Genomic DNA, 16716 nt, shown 5'->3' on the forward strand with positions numbered 1-16716 from the left:
TGCTCCCTGGCCTTGGCTCTGGACAGTCACTTGTTAACTAGTCAAGTCAAGTCAAGTTTATTTGTATAGCGCTTTTCACAACAGACATTGTCTCAAAGCAGCTTTACAGAAATCAACAGTCAAGGTGAATGGTGTGCATTTATCCCTGATGAGCAGCCGTGGTGACTGTGGCAAGGAAAAACTCCCTTAGATGTAATAAGGAAGAAACCTTGAGAGGAACCAGACTCAAAAGGGAACCCATCCTCATTTGGGTGACATCAAGAGTTTGATCATAAATCTTTCAACAATACAGAACACTGGAGAGTGAGAACTAACATGAGCACTGGAGTATAAGATTATAAGTAAATGTTCTTTCAACAGTCTTTGGTATAAAAGTAGGAGCTACTGAGCTCAACATTTGTGATCATCACAGATCCAGCATCAGCTTCTCCATGCCAGAGCCTTTAAACACTTCAGGAAGTCCAATGTCAAACTCCTTACATGCAGTGGGATCCAATTGGCACTGGTACGTCTCTAGATGGTTCAGGATGTTTGTGAGTTTGGCATCTACTTCTTTAAAGTCCATAATCTTCATGAGGAGGGACGTGACTGGAGCTGGCCAAACCTCAGGATGCCTCGGGATGGGGAGAGAAAGAGAAGCAGTGGAGAGGAATTAGCGTAGCTGCTGTTCATGATATTAACAGCACAAGTTGATAATGTGATGTGATCAGATGTTCTGGAGCACAAGGTTATGATGTGATGTGTGTTATGTGTAGAGCTCGCTAAAAACATACGTCTTTAATCTGCACTGAAACTGGGAGAGTGTGTCTGAGCCCCGAACACTGTCAGGAAGACTATTCCAGAGTTTAGGAGCTAAATGTGAAAATGCTCTACCACCTTTAGTGGACTTTGCTATTCTAGGAACTACTAGAAGCCCAGAGTTTTGAGATCTCAGGGAGCGTGACGGATTGTAGCGTGTTAAGAGACTGGATAGATACATGGGAGCCAAACCATTTAGTGCTTTATAAGTGAGTAGCAGTAGTTTGTAGTCTATTCGAAACTTAATAGGAAGCCAATGTAGGGACGATAAGATTGGGGTTATATGATCGTATTTTCTTGACCTAGTAAGAACTCTTGCTGCTGCATTCTGAACTAACTGAAGCTTGTTTATTAATGATGCAGGACATCCACCTAGTAATGCATTACAGTAGTCTATTCTAGAGGTCATAAACGCATGGACGAGCTTCTCTGCATCAGATATAGATAACATATTTCTTAGCTTAGAAATATTTCTAAGGTGAAAGAAGGCTGTTTTTGTAACTTGATTGATGTGATTTTTAAAAGATAAGTTGTTCTAAAATAACTCCCAGGTATTTTACTGTTGAACTAGTGGTTACAGAACATCCGTCTAAATGGAGGCTGAGATGCTGGAGCTTCTGTGTACTATTTTTTGGGCCGATGAGCAAAATCTCTGTCTTATCAGAATTTAAAAGTAGAAAGTTATGGGTCATCCAATCTCTTATTTTCTTAACACACTCAGTTATCCGGGTTAATTGAGCTGTATCGCCTGGTTTAGATGAAATATATCATCAGCATAACAGTGGAAGCTAATTCCATGCCTTCTAATAATATTTCCTAAGGGAAGCATGTATATTGTGAAGAGCAGGGGTCCTAGAACTGAACCTTGTGGCACGCCATAGTTCACTAGCATTAGCCTGGATAGCTCTCCATTTAAATCTGTCCCTGAATGCCAATGTAATTCTGTAAGCGATCTAGAAGAAGATCATGATCTATAGTGTCGAACGCAGCACTAAGATCTAGTAAAACTAACAGAGAGATGAAGCCTTGGTCTGAAGCTAAAAACAGGTCATTAGTGATTTTAACTAGAGCAGTTTCTGTGCTATGATGGGGCCTAAAACCTGACTGAAACTTCTCAAAGATATTGTTCTCTTGCAAGTGGGAACAGAACTGGGCAGCGACAATCTTTTCTAAAATCTTAGACATAAATGGGAGCTTTGAAATTGGTCTGTAATTCGATAGCGTGTTTGGATCCAGATTAGGTTTTTTAATGAGGGGCTTAATAACTGCTAACTTGAGGGGTTTAGGGACATGACCTAACGATAGTGAGGAGTTAATAATATTTAAAAGAGACTCACCAGCTTCAATAACACTCCCTTTAGTAGATTTGTTGGAATGGGATCTAACTGACATGTTGTTGATTTAGCTTTGATAATAACATCATACAGCTGTTCCTGTCCTATACATGTCAAATAGTGGAGTTATTTTTAAATTACTATAAATTAGTGGTCAGAACATAAGTCCTACCAGGTCGATAGCGTGGTGCAACACTGCTAATCTGCTCTACCGGTAGTGTGTACAGTATAAGATAATCCTGTCTGTGTTGTCATCACTCTGGGGTAAAATATCTATATCAGTGACGTCTGCTCCGTAGGATATTATTAAGTCTAGTGTGTGGTTAAAACGGTGGGTTGGTCTGGTGACGTTTTGTTTAACTCCAAAAGAGTTTATTAAGTCGACAAATGATAATCCTAGAGCATCGTTTACATCATCTACATGAATATTAAAATCTCCTACAAGCAGCACTTTATCAAAAACAAGCAAACTCTTGAAGAAAATCAGCGTAGGGTCCTGGGGGTCTGTACACGGTGACCAGAGCGAGTTTTCTATGCATGTCTGAAAGTACAACTTTAAGCACTTCAAATGATTTAAAGCTGAATCCTAATCTCTGACTAACATTAAGAGAAGCACTATAAATGGTTCCTACACCCCCCCCCCCCCCACGACCAGTCTGACGGGGCTCATGCTTATAAACATATCCTGACGGTGTCGACTCGTTTAGACCCATATAATCACCTGGTTTAATCCAGGTCTCAGTGAGACAGAGTGCTGAGAGATTATTATCTGTGATCATCTCATTTACAATCAGTGCTTTGGGTGCAAGTGATCTAATGTTTAAAAGACCGAACTTTAGAACTTTGTTGTGTTTGTTTATCTGGCATTTTTCAGTTTTAACTGCAATAAGATTATTTCTGGATCTTGTGTATTTAATTCTTGGTTTTACTACCCGAGGAATAGATACGGTTTCTATAAACTGGGCTGTGTGTGAACTTGTAACTATTTGGTCTGTAGTATGCGTGTTCTTATAGTTGAAGATTTCTTGATGTCTTACCAGTCAGATGGTGTGTAGTATCCTAGAGATGTTATCTGATAGCACTGCTGCTCCAACTCTGCTGGGGTGCAGGCCATCAGGGCGGAAGAACCTAGGACGCTCCCAGAAACAGTTCCAGTTATTAACAAAGAGAAGTTTATGTTCTCGACACCATGACTGTAACCATTCATTTAGAGCTAAAAGTCTACTAAACTTCTCAGCCCCTCGCTGGTAAGTGGGAAGAGGTCCTGACACTATGATCCTCGTTGTGGGTGATATGCTGCGTACCGTCTCCACCAGGATCCTGAAGTCCCTCTTTAAGATTTTCATTTGCCTCAGCCGGGTGTCGTTCGTTCGGCATGAAGAACAACCGCTCCGAAGTTTTTGTTCAGGATCGAGGGTACCTGCGCAGCGACATCCAGAACACGAGCACCAGGAAAACAGTGAGTTGTGCTGTTCTGAGACTATGACCTATACCACAAGAAATGAGAGCAGCACCTTCCCGGGTGGGATGGATACCGTCCCGCCCTAACAGGCCAGCCTTGCCCTCAAAAATGCTCCAATTATTAATGAAGCCCACATTATTTTTGGAGCACCACTCGGACATCCAGCAGTTCAGCGACCATAACCTGCTGTAGGCTACATTGCCTCGTTGCATTGGGATGGGGCCAGAGCAAATTACAGCATCGGACTTTGCCTTCGCTAATTTACACACCTCTATAATATTACTCTTGGTAACCTCTGGCTGTCGAAGGCGAATATCATTAGCTCCTGTGTGAAAAACTATCTTAGAGAACCTGTGCTTTCCGGTATACACATGACCTGTGCTGCTGGTGCCCCTAAAGGTCTAGCTAATTTCACATGCTTCAGAATAGAGTCTCCTATAACCAGAGCTCTTTCAGGTTTCTCAGTGGGTGCTTCACTGAGGAGAGCAAACCTGTTGGACACGTGAAGCGGAGAGGAATGGTGCTCTTGTGGGCGAGCCTTATCGTTAGCTTTGGCTTTGCGAGTATGCCGCCGAGTCGTCACCCATTCGCCCCGCTGCGAGGGCTCTAATGCCAGAGTTGGGAGAAAACACCACCTAGGGCATCCAGACTTTCCCCTGCAGAAGGGGACTGCTCCCACACTCACTACTTCTCTCTAGACTCTGGATACTCCTCTAATGCTAAGATCTTCTCTGTCAAAGAGCAAACTAACTTACACTTCTCACAGATAAGATTAGCGCTAGCAAACAAAGCTGCTTTCAAGCTACTGACTGGTACTCTGCACGCACACACACACACACACACACACACACACACACACACACACACACACACACATGTTTATTTCAAAAGAACATGTAACTGAGAATCCTTGTTTTACACACACTCCACCCCTGTGTGTGTGTGTGTGTGTGTGTGTGTGTGTGTGTGGGTGTGTGTTTATGTGTGTGATGCAGGGTGTTCACCATGACCTTGGATCGATCCGTGATGAGTATCTGCGTCTGAGGGAGTTGGTGATGAAGCAGGAAGCGAGCGCTGATCCCGAGCAGGCCAAGTTCCTTCGAGCTGAACTCGACCTGATCAACCAGAAACTCAGCAGCCTGCAAGGTTTCTCCAACTCTTACCTGCAAAGGTACAAACACACATACACACACACACACACACACACACACACACACACACACACTTCCCAGTCTGTGGGATTTGGATTGTTGTGCTGGATCAGTCACTCTTCCTCTCCACTTTACTTTAGATTCCACAAAACAACACAAAACACACAACTGCACTAACTGGGGCATCACAAACTGCTCATGGTGTTATTATGTTAGAGTGGTGTTAATGTGTGTGTGTGTGTGTGTGTGTGTGTGTGTGTGTGTGTTGCAGGCTCACTGCTCTAAGAGGTCTCCTGCAGAACCTTGTGCATGCTGAAGACATTATAAAAGTTCATGAAGCTCGACTGACAGAGAAGGAGACCAGCTCTCTGGACCTGGGGGAACTGCAGGACTACCGTAAAACGCTCAAGGTGGAGACACACACACACACACACACACACACACACACACACACACACACTCACTCCTGCTATAAACTCTCAAATTTACACTCTCTCTAGATCTCATGATCTGCTGAAAAACATTGAGGACTCTATGTAAAAAATACAATGAGAACTTCACTGTGTGTGTGTGTGTGTGTGTGTGTGTGTGTGTGTGTGTGCTCCTGTACAGAACATGAAGTTAGACCTGGAGCAGAGGAAGGAGGTGCTGAGTGCGATGGAATCGGACCTGGATCAGGCGATTCACTATAATGGACAAATCGATCAAAATTTTCACCAGTGTGATGTGGACTTGCAGAAGTTCTCCGAGCTGGTGCAGCAGATGAACAACCGCTGGAGCCGCATCGTCTCTCAGATAAACACCAGGTGAGAGAGAGCGAAAGAGAGAGAGAGAGAGAGAGAGAGAGAGAGAGAGAGAGAGAAAACACACACACACACACACACACACACACACACACACACCAACATCTGTATACGGCAGGAAATCTTAAAATGTGTGTGTGTGTGTGTGTGTGTGTGTGTGTGTGTGTGTGTGTGTCAGGCTGGGTGATTTGGAGAAACATGAGAAGCAGTTGGATCAGTATAAACAGAGCAGCTCAAACATCAACCAGTGGATCGACCAAACGAGTCGTCGCCTGGATACACTGCAGAACTATAAACTAAACACAGTGCAGGACCTGAACGATCATCTGAACCAACACAAGGTCTCTCACACACACACACACACACACACACCCCACACACACACATATCTAATATAGTAGTATATTAGTATATCCTTCCTGTCAGTGTTTCAGTTCAGAGATAAGAAGAGGTTTTCTACAGGTCGGGAAATAAACTCGAACAAAACAACTGACATGAATCTTTATGATTTATTTTATCTATACAGTATCACCAAACACAATATCACAATACTTGCATGTATCAATATTTTCTAATACCCCTAACACACACACACACACACACACACACACACACACACACACTCTAACTGTATGAATGTGTGTAACAGACACTACACTCTGAGATTAAGGGGAAAAAGGACAAAGTGGAGGACATACAGAAGGACGCCAGCACCTGCGCTGCCTCCGTTAAGGTACACACACACACACACACACACACACACACACACACACACACACACTCACACACACCTGTTCTGTTCTGATACAGTATTGAGTTGTGTACACTGCACTAGTGTACTACAGGATACTGTGGTGTGATTGTTTGTTTCTGGTCTCCTGATCAGGATTATGAGCTGGAGTTAGCGTCCTACAGCGCTGGACTGGAGACTCTCCTCAACATTCCCATCAAGAGAACTATGCTGCAGTCTCCAGCAACTGTACTGAACCAGGAGGTAGACCCCAGAACCAGAACCCAGCTCAGAGTTACTCACTGATGGACATGTTTTCTTTTAGAAGACTGAATTAGATTTAGATTGTTCTTCTGATTGTTCTTCTTTTCTCCACCTGTGACAGGCTGCAGATGTTCAGTCTCGTTATATCGAGCTGCTGACTCGCTCGACTGATTATTACAAGTTCCTGGCTGAAATGCAGAAGAACATGGAGGAGCTGAAGGTGAGTGTTCAGGTTATGGGCTGGATCTTCATTCATAATTACCTAAAGGTGATCCTTAAAAGATCAGAGGTGTGTGTTATTTGACTGAGGAGCACCAGGGTGGGTTCAGTAAGTAATAAACCACTCTGGGCCATGTGACTTGGAAAAACATCTCCAGTGTGGGGGTAATAAAGCAGAGTAACTGTGGAGAAAAATAGAATCAGGTCATACTGAGGTTTATATTTACACTGGCCTCTGAAATATGAGTTCCACATCTGCATAAACAGATTTCTCCTCAAATCTGGGAATGCAGAGTGTGTGCCGTTTGAACAAGCAGTTACTATGGAGAAGTGGTTAAGCTCAGGTTACTGATCAGAAGTTTGGGGGTTCAAGCCCCAAGCTACCACTTTTGGGCCCTTGAGCAAGGCCCCTAACTCTCTTATCTCCAGGAGTACTGTATCATTGCTGTCTCTGAGCTCTGACCCTCAGCTGTTGGACTAAATGAATTAAATTACACCATTAATTTAAAGCATCTTCTGAACAATCACAATGCAGCAGCAGTCTGGTTTATAAGTGTATAATAATCTGTACATTAACGTGAATAATAAACAATCTGACGCTTAAAAAATGTAACATATTACATAAATGCCACAAACTGATAGTCAGTTCATTTCTATTTACTGCTGCTTTCTGCTGTTTATTGTACGATTTAATACAAAGTTCTGTTTCCTGTCAGTTAATGTTCTACATCTAACCAGATTCCCCTGTGATGTGTTCTCCTCTTTTCAGATGAGAAACACTAAAATTGACCTTCTGGAGGAAGAACTAAGGCGCCTGAAGGACGAATTGCAGGATCGTTTGCAGAAGAACCGATCCCTGGAGGATGCCATGGCTCGTTTTAAACTCGAACTCTCCCAGTCTAAGGAACAGATCATCTCTATGCAGGAAGTGAAGAGCACTGAGGCCATGAGGTACCATGCAGCTAAGGAGAATCTGGACACCACCCAAAGTCAGCTAAATGATCTAAATGAACAAGTGGCACGACTTAAAATGCTTATTGAGGAAGAGAAACGTAAGTGCAGGCTGGCTGAGGAACGTTATACCAGCCAACAACAGGAGTATGAGGCTGCCATCCGCAAGAGACAGAAAGAGCTGGATGAACTTAACTGGTCCAAGATCGACTTTGAGAAGGCCATCAAGGACAAAGAGCGGGAGATTGAGCGTCTGAAGATGCAGTTGGAGGATGAGGCCTCTCGGCGCAGAACAGCGGAATCTGAAACTTCTAAGGTAAGAAACCAGTGTAACCAGGACATCAGTACTCTAAAACAAACATACGAGTCTGAGATCCACATAACAAAAACCACCGTGCTAAAGACCACACAGCAAAAGGAGGAGGACAACATTGCGCTGAAACTACAGCTGGAGAGGCTCATAGATGAGAAACAGGATCTTGAGGAAGAGCTCAGGAGGCTTCAGTTGTCCATCAGCCAAATTGAGGAATCCAGAAAGAGGGCTGAGCAGGAAGCACAACAACAAAGATCCTCAGGAACTGAAATGACCAGAAAGCGGAAGGAACTAGAGATGCACGTTCAGACCATCACACTACAGAGGACTGAACTTGAGACCAGGTACAAGGAAGAAGTTTCACAGGCCAACAACAGAACACAAGAGAAGGTTCGTCAGATCTCGCTTCTCACTCAGAACCTGGAGGAGGAGACCCGGAAGAGAAAAGCTCTGGAACAGGAAAACCAAAGACTACGACAGTCAGAGGCGGACCTGCTCGCCAAGCACAATTCCTCGATGGAAGTCATCAACAAACTGAGAATCACAGAGAAAGAGACAAACCTGATTCGCATCGAGCTGGAGAAGCAAGCAAGTGACAAGGGGAAAGTGGAGCAGAGTGCAGCCAGGATGCAGACACGCATTAAAGATTTACAGGACATGATAGACAACCTTGAGGCTCAGCTGGAGAAAGAGAAGAAAGGCAACCAGGATGAACTTACAAGGAGAAAGAGGATAGAATCCGAGTTGGAACGGGTGAAAGAGGTGTGCCGAGAGTACACGATTACCATTAACACTCTCCGTGTCACCAAGGAGGAGGAGAGCGCCGCCGAACGTAGGCATGAACAGGGCCTCCGCCGTGTCCAGGAGGAGCTGGACAGATGTCAGAAAGAATACACAGTAACTACTGAGAAGCTTAGCAGACTGATGGCCGAGCTGAAGGCATTGCAGCAGCAGCTAAATCAGGAGCAGGCTCGCGTCCGCGAGGTCAACGTACGCAATGAGACTCTGTCCAAGACCATAGAGGAGAAGAGCCGAGGCTTAAACGAAAGCATGTCAGAAATTGACAAGCTCAAGAGTCTTACTCAGAACCTCACGAAGGAAAGGCTGAAGCTAGAGGAGGAGCTGAGGAGTGTACGTCAGGAACGGGATGATTTACGGAGCAACAGAAACAGTAACGAGAGTGAACATATGGCCCAACTGTCAGCTGTACAGCTCCAGCTCCAGAGCTCAAATAAGAGAAGTCTAGAGCTTCAGGCCCTCATTAGTGAGCTGACAAAAGAGAGGGAAAATTTAAAGGCGGAAAAAGCCAAAATCCAAAAGCAGTACACGGAGGTATTTTTGTGGACAAATTAAATTTTCAAATCCACCTTCCAATTCCTGTCATTGCTGCTTTTGCTGAATAACGCCGCTGCTTTTTGCTTTCTAACTGAATAATCGATAATCAGACCATCTGATTGCCAACACTCTTCTAATCCAATGCATGCATCATGATTCTGGCTTCATGCTTCTCTGTTTTTGCTTTTGTATCATGGCTTAAGTGGTTACATGTGTAATAACATCAGGTCCTTTTTTTTTCCCCAGACATCTCTGATGATCCATGAGTCTCAGACACACTACAAGGAGGTCCTAGGTGAGCGAGACAGCCTGCTGAGCAAACTGAAGCTGCTGGAAATGGACAAAGGAAAGCAGCAGCGTTCTGAGGAAGAGCTGAGTCGCATCAAGATGTCACTTGAATCAGAGACGCGTCAGAAGCAGCGCCTGCAGGAGGAAATCGACAAAATCCGCAAAGATTTTAACTACTGGAAAAGTCAGTATGAGATGAAGGATGGTCAGGTTAGACAGTGCCAGGCTGATAAAGACAAGGCTGAGAGGGACAGGTCTTCAATGCATAATGAGATCACAAAACTCACCACTGAGCTAAGAAGTGTAGAGGAACGCTACCGGTCCCGGCTGCAGAGCTCCGAGCTGGAAGTGTCTGAACTTACCCGCAAGCGAGAGGCCCTGGAAAGGGAACTGCGGAAGCTGCAACAGCGCCCAAGTGTCTTCCCTAAGCAGACTCAGACAGATGAGAAAGTGATCACCATCGACCCATCAAAGCTTGTTTTTGATGGCATTCGCCGAAAGGTGACGGCTCACCAGCTGTGCGACTGCGGGATCATTGATAAAGTTACCCTCGATAAGCTGCTGAAGGGCCAGATCACAGTCTCGGATGTTTCACTGGAGATTCAGCCCTGGCTAAAAGGTACAGGGGTAATCGCAGGGGTACAGCAAGGCTCCCAGAGCAGAATGCCAATCACAGAAGCTAAAAGTAAGAACCTCCTGAGTCCACAGAGTGCCATAATGTTGCTGGAAGCCCAAGCTGCCACTGGCCACATGATTGATCCAAAGTTGAATGAGAAGATGTCGGTAGATACAGCCTGCTCCAGAGTAGTTGTTGACACAGAGGACAGAGACGTCCTCGTTACAGCTGAGGCAGCTTGTACCGGGTTCAAGGATCCATTCACAGGAAAACTTTTGTCTGTTGGACAGGCCTGCAAGAAAGGACGAGTTGACAAGGAGAAGACCATTCGACTGCTCCAGGCTCAAGAAGCAGTGGGAGGAATAATTGACCCAGTGCTGAGCGTGTTTCTACCCAAAGACGCTGCTTTGGACCGTGACCTGATTGATGAAGAGCTTTACCGTGCGCTGAACAAAAAGCCAGCTTGTTATATCAATCCAGCAAATTCAGAGAAGATCAGCTACAGTGACTTGAGAAAGCATTGTGTCACAGAACCTGCAACTGGCCTTCTTCTGCTCCCTGTATGTGATAACTCGGAGTATGTCCAGGGGATCCGTGGCCAAGTCTCCCTTACTGAGCTTGTAAATTCCAATCTGATTGATGCAGGAGATTTGGACAAAGTGAAACGTGGCGTGCTCACAACGAAAGAAATTGAAAATAGGCTAAAGATGTACCTGTCTGGGTCTGGCTGCATTGCTGGCATTTATGATGAGGCTCAGGATAGAGTCATGCCCTTCTACCAGGCAATGAAAGAAAAGCTTCTCCGTCCAGGGACAACATTGGAGCTTCTGGAAGCACAGGCTGCATCAGGCTTCATGATTGATCCAGTCAATAACGTTTACATGACCGTGGAGGAAGCATGGAAGAAATGCCTTGTAGGCAAAGAATTTAAAGATAAACTGCTGTCTGCTGAGAAGGCGGTGACCGGATACCGCGATCCCAGTACAGGGCAGCTCATCTCACTCTTCCAAGCAATTGAGAAAGAGATTATTGAAAAAGGGCATGGCATTAGGCTTCTGGAAGCTCAGATAGCCAGTGGTGGTATCATCGATCCTGAAGAGAGTCATCGAATTGATCTAGACGTGGCTTACAGAAGAGGTTACTTTGATCGGGAGATGAACGATATTCTGACATATGAGGGTGATGATACAAAGGGCTTCTTTGACCCAAACACTCATGAAAATCTGACTTATCTGCAGCTGCAGAAGAGATGTATTTCTGACACCAAGACCGGCCTGCTTCTTCTGCCTCTGAAGGACAAGAACAAGCTAAAGCAGCTGTCAAGTCAAAAAAACACTCTTCGGAAGAGGAGAGTTGTGATTGTAGACCCTGAAACTGGTAAAGAAATGTCCGTGCGTGAGGCGTATCACAGAGAGCTGATCGACTATGACACTTTTCTGGATCTTTCAGAACAGGAGTGCGAGTGGGAGGAAATCACCATCACCGATTCGTCTGGCAAGACCCGGTTAGTTATTGTTGACCGTAAAACAGGTACACAGTATGATGTTCAGGACTTCCTGGACAGGGGCATTATTCAGAAAAGTGCCTTAGACCAGTACCGCTCAGGATCGCTCTCGCTCACCCAGTTCGCTAATCTCTTTTCAAGCAAAAGCATGAGTGCTGAGCTCTCCATCTGCACCAGCATTCCAGAGGATGTTACAACCTGCAGTAGTCCTACTGAAGTTTCACCATCTTCTCCAACAGTCCGCAAACGCTTTGCTAGTGTTTCCATCACACTCTCCCCTCCTTCTGATATACTGGATGACCAGAGCCCGGTTGCAGCCATTTTCGACACTGAAACCTTGGAGAAGATTACAATAACCGAGGCTCAGCGTCGCGGAATAGTGGACACGATCACGGCACAGCGGCTCCTGGAGGCCCAGGCTTGCACCGGAGGTATCATTAACCCTGCCACAGGGAAAAGGCTCTCTCTGCAAGATGCTATACATCAGAGCATCATTGATGAGGAAATGGCCAACAAGCTGAAACCAGCTCAGAAAGCTTACACTGGATTTGAGGATGTAAAGACCAAAAGAAAAATGTCTGCTGCAGAGGCCATTAAGGAGAAATGGTTGCCATATGAAGCTGGACAGAGATTTCTGGAATTCCAGTACCTGAGTGGAGGACTGCTGGAACCAGGAGGTGGAAAGCGAGTCAGCATTGAAGAAGCCATTCGAAGAGGATGGCTGGATGGTAAAGGAGCTCAAAAGCTGCAGGACACCAGGAACTATTTGAAGAGCCTCACTTGCCCTAAAACTAAGCTGAAGATTTCTTACAAAGAGGCGATGGATAACTGTATGGTGGAGGAAACCAACGGAATGAAAATGCTCCAAGCCACATCTATGTCCTCCAAAGGTATCAGCAGCCCCTATAACGTCTCCTCTGGGCAAAGTTCACGCACAGGATCCAGAGCAGGATCTCGGGGAAGCTCCAGGAGTGGATCACGTCGAGGCAGCGTGGATTACTCCTCCACCTACACCTTCTCCTCCAGCTCCAACACTTTTACTTCCTTCCCTTAAAAATAAACCTGTATCTCTGCAAAGGGGGCAATAGTTTATTCCTCTATTCTTTATATTCCACATCATAATATTTTGGATCAGTAGGGGGCAGGAAATGTAATACACCACACTGGGGTTATCATTTACTCTATTATCTGATTGGGTGATTGTGATTTTTATCTGGGGTTTTTGGTGCTTGTTTTTTCTCTCCTCTTTTTAATTCAGTTGACATCATGACTAAACTCTTATCATTCACACACTTAATATCTATCACACACACACACACACACACACACACACACACCACTTAATAACACACACTCACACGTATATTCACATCACTCAATAACACACACTCACACGTATATACACATCACTCAATAACACACACACACACACACACACACATCTACACATCACTCAATAACACACACTCACACATATACACATCACTCAATAACACACACACACACACACGCATCCACACATCACTTAACACACACACACACACACACACACACACACACACACCACTTAATAACACACACTCACACGTATATTCACATCACTCAATAACACACACTCACACGTATATACACATCACTCAATAACACACACACACACACACGCATCTACACATCACTCAATAACACACACTCACACATATACACATCACTCAATAACACACACACACACACACGCATCCACACATCACTTAACACACACACACAGACACACACTCACACATATACACATCACTTAATAACACACACACACGCATCTACACATCACTCAATAACACACACTCACACATATACACATCACTCAATAACACACACACACACACACGCATCCACACATCACTTAACACACACACACAGACACACTCACACATATACACATCACTTAATAACACACACACACAGACACACACATGCATATACACATCACTTAACACACACACACACAGACACACACACTCACATATACACATCACTTAATAACACACACACACAGACACACACATGCATATACACATCACTTAACACACACACACACAGACACACACACTCACATATACACATCACTTAACACACACACACACAGACACACACACTCACACGTATATACACATCACTCAATAACACACACTCACACGTATATACACATCACTCAATAACACACACACACACACACACGCATCTACACATCACTCAATAACACACACTCACACATATACACATCACTCAATAACACACACACACACACACGCATCCACACATCACTTAACACACACACACAGACACACACTCACACATATACACATCACTTGATAACACACACACACAGACACACATGCATATACACATCACTTAACACACACACACACACAGACACACACACTCACATATACACATCACTTAACACACACAGACACACACACTCACACGTATATACACATCACTCAATAACACACACTCACACGTATATACACATCACTCAATAACACACACACACACACACGCATCTACACATCACTCAATAACACACACTCACACATATACACATCACTCAATAACACACACACACACATACGCATCCACACATCACTTAACACACACACACAGACACACACTCACACATATACACATCACTTAATAACACACACACACAGACACACACATGCATATACACATCACTTAACACACACACACACAGACACACACACTCACATATACACATCACTTAACACACACACACACAGACACACACACTCACACGTATATACACATCACTTGATAACACACACACACACACACACACGCATCTACACATCACTTAACACACACACACACACACACACACACAGACACACTCACACATATACACATCACTTAATAACACACACACACACACACACACACACACTGAATCTGTGTGTTCTTTCTGTTGTTCTTTATAATTTAGTTGAATAGTTTCAGCAAAAACATTAACATTTACATAAACTTTGGAAGTAAATCATTTTATAAACTATAATTTGCAGAAAGTTGAAACACTTTGTTCTAAAAATTGAACAAAAATAAATCAATTAACTCATTCTGAGTCTTTATGTTTATTTTATGTGCCACGAGAATCACATCAAGTCTTCAGTAAAGTGTTTAAACATGATTTATAATAATAATCTTCTTCTTCTTTCGGCTGCTCCCATTAGGGGTCGCCACAGCGGATCATCCGTCTCCAATGATTTATAATAATAATAATAATAATAATAATAATAAGTAGTAGTTTTGCTCTGGAGGTTGGTGAACATATTTGTTGTATATTAAACATATATTTGTGGAAATTTGAAATCAATTCTTTGACCATTCGTATTTGCATCATTATATATACAGTGCAAGAGTTTTAATAAGGTGTAAGAAATGCTGTAGTAAGAAATCTGTCAAAATATATATTTTAATAATTTTATCAGTTTACAAAATAGCAAGTGAGCGAACAGAAGAAATATTTAAATCTAATTAATATTTAATGTGACCAAATCTTTCAAATCTTTAAACTCAATTCTTACACTTCTACACTTTGAACAGTTGCAAAAGTCAGGGATTTTGTAGGATCAGATTCAGGTGTGTGTTTCACCAGTTCTACTGAGGGGCTGATGATCATCAATTTCATCTTTTGGTTGAAACCCAGTGATGAAGTGAAACAGAAACAGCTGTGTAGGAGCTTCAAGCTGAATGAGGAGCCAAACTCTGCTCCTAAGGTGAGGGTGTGGAAGACAGTTTCATGTCCCAGGTCCTACACCATGGCAAGAGCACAGCAACAAGACTACTGCATCAGCAATATCTCTTCCAGGCAAAGATCTCAAAGCAGACCAGGCACATAGAAATGGGTGATGTTGAGGAGCATCGACACTGTGATCCACCAAGGAAACTTAGTGTAGAGGATGAAGGACACATCATGCTCACTTTCCTGCAACATCAGAGGACGGTGGTTCCTCTCATGGTTGTTTCCTCATGAAGTCTCAGGGAGATTTTTCTTCACCACACCACACCACTCATTAGGAAGAAACTTTCAATTATAAAGAAACAAACTCAGACAATAAACGTCTACATTCCATCTTTATAACCTCTTTATCTCTGTAAAGCTGCTTTGGGAAAAAGTCCACTGTTAAAAACTCTACAAATAAATAGCAGAAGTGTAATAAACACACGCGCACACACACACACACACACACACACACACACACACAGGAGCTTCAGCTACACAGAACTCACCCATTGTATTATATTCGAACCCCACAGCAGCTGCACGGCAATAAATTAATTTATTTAGTGTTTTGATCATGTTCTAGCACCACCAGGTGCAACAGGAAACAGAGGTAAAGCAGGGTACTGAATCAAGAGCAGTTTATGACCCAAAAGTCCATGGGATGAAGTTAAACCCCATCTGGCAGATTGAAACCAATCAAGTGGGTGGAGTCAACCTGACAACCTGATCACCAATCACCTGATCACACCCTGACTACACCCTAACTACACCCTAACCCTAATAATTACCTTTATTTAACCAGGTACAAACTCACTGAGATTAAAAATCTCATTCACAGGAGTGACCTGGCCAAGATGAGCAGCAATACATTCAGTTACAGACTTCCACATCACAAACACAGTTAAAACAATTCCATTTCACAAACAAAGTTTAAAAACAGTTACATTTCACAGAGTCGTCTTCCAGTTGCCAAATAGCAACTTTAAACTGGTCCATGGAGAGAAGATTTTGCAACTTCAATTTCGATTAGATAAAAGATTCCAGTGAAACGGTGCTGCATACGCAAAAGATTTCTTACCCAGTTCAGTTCTAGCAAAAGGAACTGACAGCGTATAGCAGTTTTGAGAGCGTAAAGATTTCGTGACAGAT

At 43.6% G+C, this 16716-nt stretch overlaps 1 protein-coding gene and 2 long non-coding RNA genes across 6 annotated transcripts in view; 1 reads left to right on the forward strand and 2 right to left on the reverse strand.

Moving 5' to 3' along the window:
• The window catches only part of dspa (desmoplakin a), a 51579-nt gene extending 38474 nt beyond the window's left edge, over positions 1–13105 (forward strand). The window contains exons 16-24 of one of the 2 annotated variants that reach the window (XM_083541078.1): positions 4590–4765; positions 5017–5155; positions 5358–5551; positions 5727–5889; positions 6198–6281; positions 6435–6542; positions 6664–6762; positions 7531–9357; positions 9607–13105. In XM_083541078.1, coding sequence (XP_083397204.1) covers positions 4590–4765; positions 5017–5155; positions 5358–5551; positions 5727–5889; positions 6198–6281; positions 6435–6542; positions 6664–6762; positions 7531–9357; positions 9607–12822 — 6006 coding nt within the window. In that variant the 3' untranslated portion in view covers positions 12823–13105. The remainder of the gene's footprint in view (positions 1–4589; positions 4766–5016; positions 5156–5357; positions 5552–5726; positions 5890–6197; positions 6282–6434; positions 6543–6663; positions 6763–7530; positions 9358–9606) is intronic. The other variant, XM_083541079.1, reaches the window with a different exon arrangement.
• On the reverse strand, positions 115–3466 carry LOC310725960. The gene is made up of 2 exons (XR_014533599.1): positions 3170–3466; positions 115–614 (listed from the first exon to the last, which is right to left on the reverse strand). It is a non-coding gene; the product is annotated as an uncharacterized lncRNA (long non-coding RNA).
• Positions 13106–13450: 345 nt separating the features above from the next.
• Positions 13451–14978, reverse strand: LOC310725959. Of its 3 annotated transcripts, XR_014533598.1 has the most exons (6): positions 14652–14978; positions 14413–14529; positions 14088–14173; positions 13645–13842; positions 13517–13582; positions 13451–13476 (listed from the first exon to the last, which is right to left on the reverse strand). It is a non-coding gene; the product is annotated as an uncharacterized lncRNA (long non-coding RNA). The 3 variants fall into 3 exon arrangements; XR_014533596.1 differs by lacking the exon at positions 14088–14173 and having other exon boundaries at positions 13687–13842; XR_014533597.1 differs by lacking the exon at positions 14088–14173.
• Between the last annotated feature and the right edge of the window lie 1738 nt (positions 14979–16716).

The sequence above is a fragment of the Silurus aristotelis genome (genome assembly GCF_946808225.1).
Source record: "Silurus aristotelis genome assembly, chromosome: 5".
Classification (NCBI taxonomy): domain Eukaryota; kingdom Metazoa; phylum Chordata; class Actinopteri; order Siluriformes; family Siluridae; genus Silurus; species Silurus aristotelis.